The 2,447-nt window shown below is 46.9% G+C and overlaps 1 protein-coding gene across 1 annotated transcript in view; it reads right to left on the bottom strand.

Moving 5' to 3' along the window:
* Positions 1 to 2,447, bottom strand: part of LOC103598611 (spectrin beta chain, non-erythrocytic 4-like) — a 94,314-nt gene that overhangs the window by 66,320 nt on the left and 25,547 nt on the right. The window contains 1 exon segment of the mRNA XM_008582647.1: positions 2,164 to 2,204. Within this exon segment, the coding sequence (XP_008580869.1) occupies positions 2,164 to 2,204 (41 nt within the window).

Below are 2,447 nucleotides of genomic sequence, written 5' to 3'. Positions count from 1 at the left end.
ATGAGAGACATAGTGCTGCAAAATGCCCCCTCAACATCCTTTGTGTCACCGATGGCCAAACTGGCCTCATACATTGGTCGTCCTATACATGAAGTAATGACCATGATTGCCAGCCTGGGTGAAGCAGAGGATAGCAGGCAAGCAAAAGGGGTCCGGAAGTTGACTAAGACCCGACCCCTAAGAAATGATCAGAATCTTATCCTAAGGGGACAAAGCAAGACTAGCCGTAAGCAGATGTGGCTTGACTTGCTTGCAGCAGGGGTTGATAGCAAGAAAATTGGCCAGCAGCCAAATGCAGTCCTGTTTGCCTTTTGGCAGCAATTACGCCCTGAACAGCATTTCACTAAATGTCCAGAAACAGGTAGCAAAGTGCTCTTGGTGGACTTAAAGGATTTTTTGATTGCTTCTGAGGAGGCGGATGAAATGTTCCAGTTTGATTAGGGAGCAGGCCAAGGTACTTGCCTTTTGAGGGCAGGTGAGGACCAGAGGCCTCACATTGAATTGGCAATACACTGGTCAAGGACTAATGTGCAGCGTGTATTGGCATTGGTAGATACAGGTGCAGAATGTAGCCTGATATATGGCAACCCAGGTAAGTTTCCAGGGGCCACAGTTCATATAGATGGATATGGAGGACATACTATTGAAGTCAAAGCTGTGTCACTGCCATTAAGCATAGGACGATTTCCCCCTAGAGTGTATATTGTATATATATCCCCAGTAGCTGAGTACATCTTGGGTGTGGATGTACATTATGGCTTGCACCTGCAAACAACAGTTGGAGAGTTTCAGCTACGAATATGGACAATAAAGCCTGTGTTACGGGGATATGCTAAACATGACCCATTGGTGTTACCCCAGCCAAGACGCATGGTTAATGTAAAGCAGTATCGCCTACCAGGAGGACATGCAAAGATAGGTGCCACTATATTGGAATTAGAAAAAGTTGGCATTATTCGACCAGTTCAAAGCTCATTTAATGCTCCAGTACGGCCAGTGAAAAAACCTGATGGTACCTGGAGAATGACTATAGACTATCAAGAACTAAACAAAGTAGTGCCTCCTTTGCATGCACCCATGCCTTTGGTTCATGACTTGATGACTCAGCTGGGAACTTATCATTATGTATTGAACCTTGCAAATGCTTTCTTCTCTATTCCAATCTCAGCCGATAGCCAAGATTAGTTTGTCTTCAGCTGGGGAGGCAGTGGACCTTTCAAGTACTGCCCCAAGGTTATCTGCATAACCCAACCATCTGTCATGGTTTAGTGGCTGGGAACCTAGCCAAGTGGACAAAGCCCAGCACAGTTACAATGTTTCACTACATTGATGATGTGTTGTTAACCTCTGATTCTCTTACAGATTTAACCCAGGCAGCTCCAACACTGCTAAGCCATCTTGAACAATCTGGGTAGGCCATGAACACAGCCAAAGTACAAGTACCGGGGCTGTCAGTCAAATTCTTAGGAGTGGTCTGGTCGGGTAAGACAAGGGTCATCCCAGAAGCTATTGTAGACAAGATACAGGCATACCCTCAACCCACAACTGTAGCTCAGCTACAGACATATTTGGGACTTCTGGGGTATTGGAGAGCTTTTGTACTCCATATGACTCAAATGGCACACCCACTATATGCATTAACAAAGAAAGGAGCCCCATAGGATTGGACTGAGGAAGTAGAACAGGCTTACTGGGCTACAAAAAGGGCAATACAGCAAGTACAGGCTTTACAAGTGGCTGATCCCACTAAACCTTTTGAATTAGACATACATATCACCCGAGAGGGATTAGGATGGGGTCTGTGGCAGAGACAAGACCGATTCTGAACACCTATAGGATTCTGGTCTCAGCTCTGGAAGGGTGCTGAAGTATGCTATTCTCTAACAGAAAAACAGCTAGCAGCTGTATATTCTGCCTTGATGGCCACTGAAGCTATCACAGGAACTGCCAAAGTCCTAGTAAGGACAACATATCCCATATTAGGTTGGCTGAGCATGTGGGACACCAACCCTAAAACAGGTGTAGCTCAGACTCCCACTCTGTCTAAATGGGGAGCATATATAGAACAAAGAAGCACTGTGCCAATGATTCCTCTGTTCAAAGAGTTGCAAACTGTGCTAGGCCCAGTAGAGGTTATGGAGGAAACTTTGACACAACCCTCACCCATGGAGGTGAGGCTACATCTTTCCATGACGGACAGGGACCTATCACAGAACAAGCTTGGCATACAGATGGCCCTAGCATGGGACCCCAGCATAATGGACAGCTGTTGCTGTCTCGCCTTTAACAGATACTATGTGGTATGAAGATGGCACAGGGCAAAGCAGTCAATGGGCAAAAGTGAGAGCTGTTGGATGGTGATAAAAAATGAGCCTGGCGGGCCGGCCCGGTGGCGCACTGGATAGTGCGCCGCTTGGGAAGCGCGGCGGCGCTCCCGTCCGAGGGTT

The sequence above is a fragment of the Galeopterus variegatus genome, unplaced genomic scaffold (genome assembly GCF_000696425.1).
Source record: "Galeopterus variegatus unplaced genomic scaffold, G_variegatus-3.0.2 Scaffold93, whole genome shotgun sequence".
Classification (NCBI taxonomy): Eukaryota; Metazoa; Chordata; class Mammalia; order Dermoptera; family Cynocephalidae; genus Galeopterus; species Galeopterus variegatus.
Note: the sequence above shows the minus strand (reverse complement) of the source record. Positions and strands in the feature narration are given on the sequence as shown.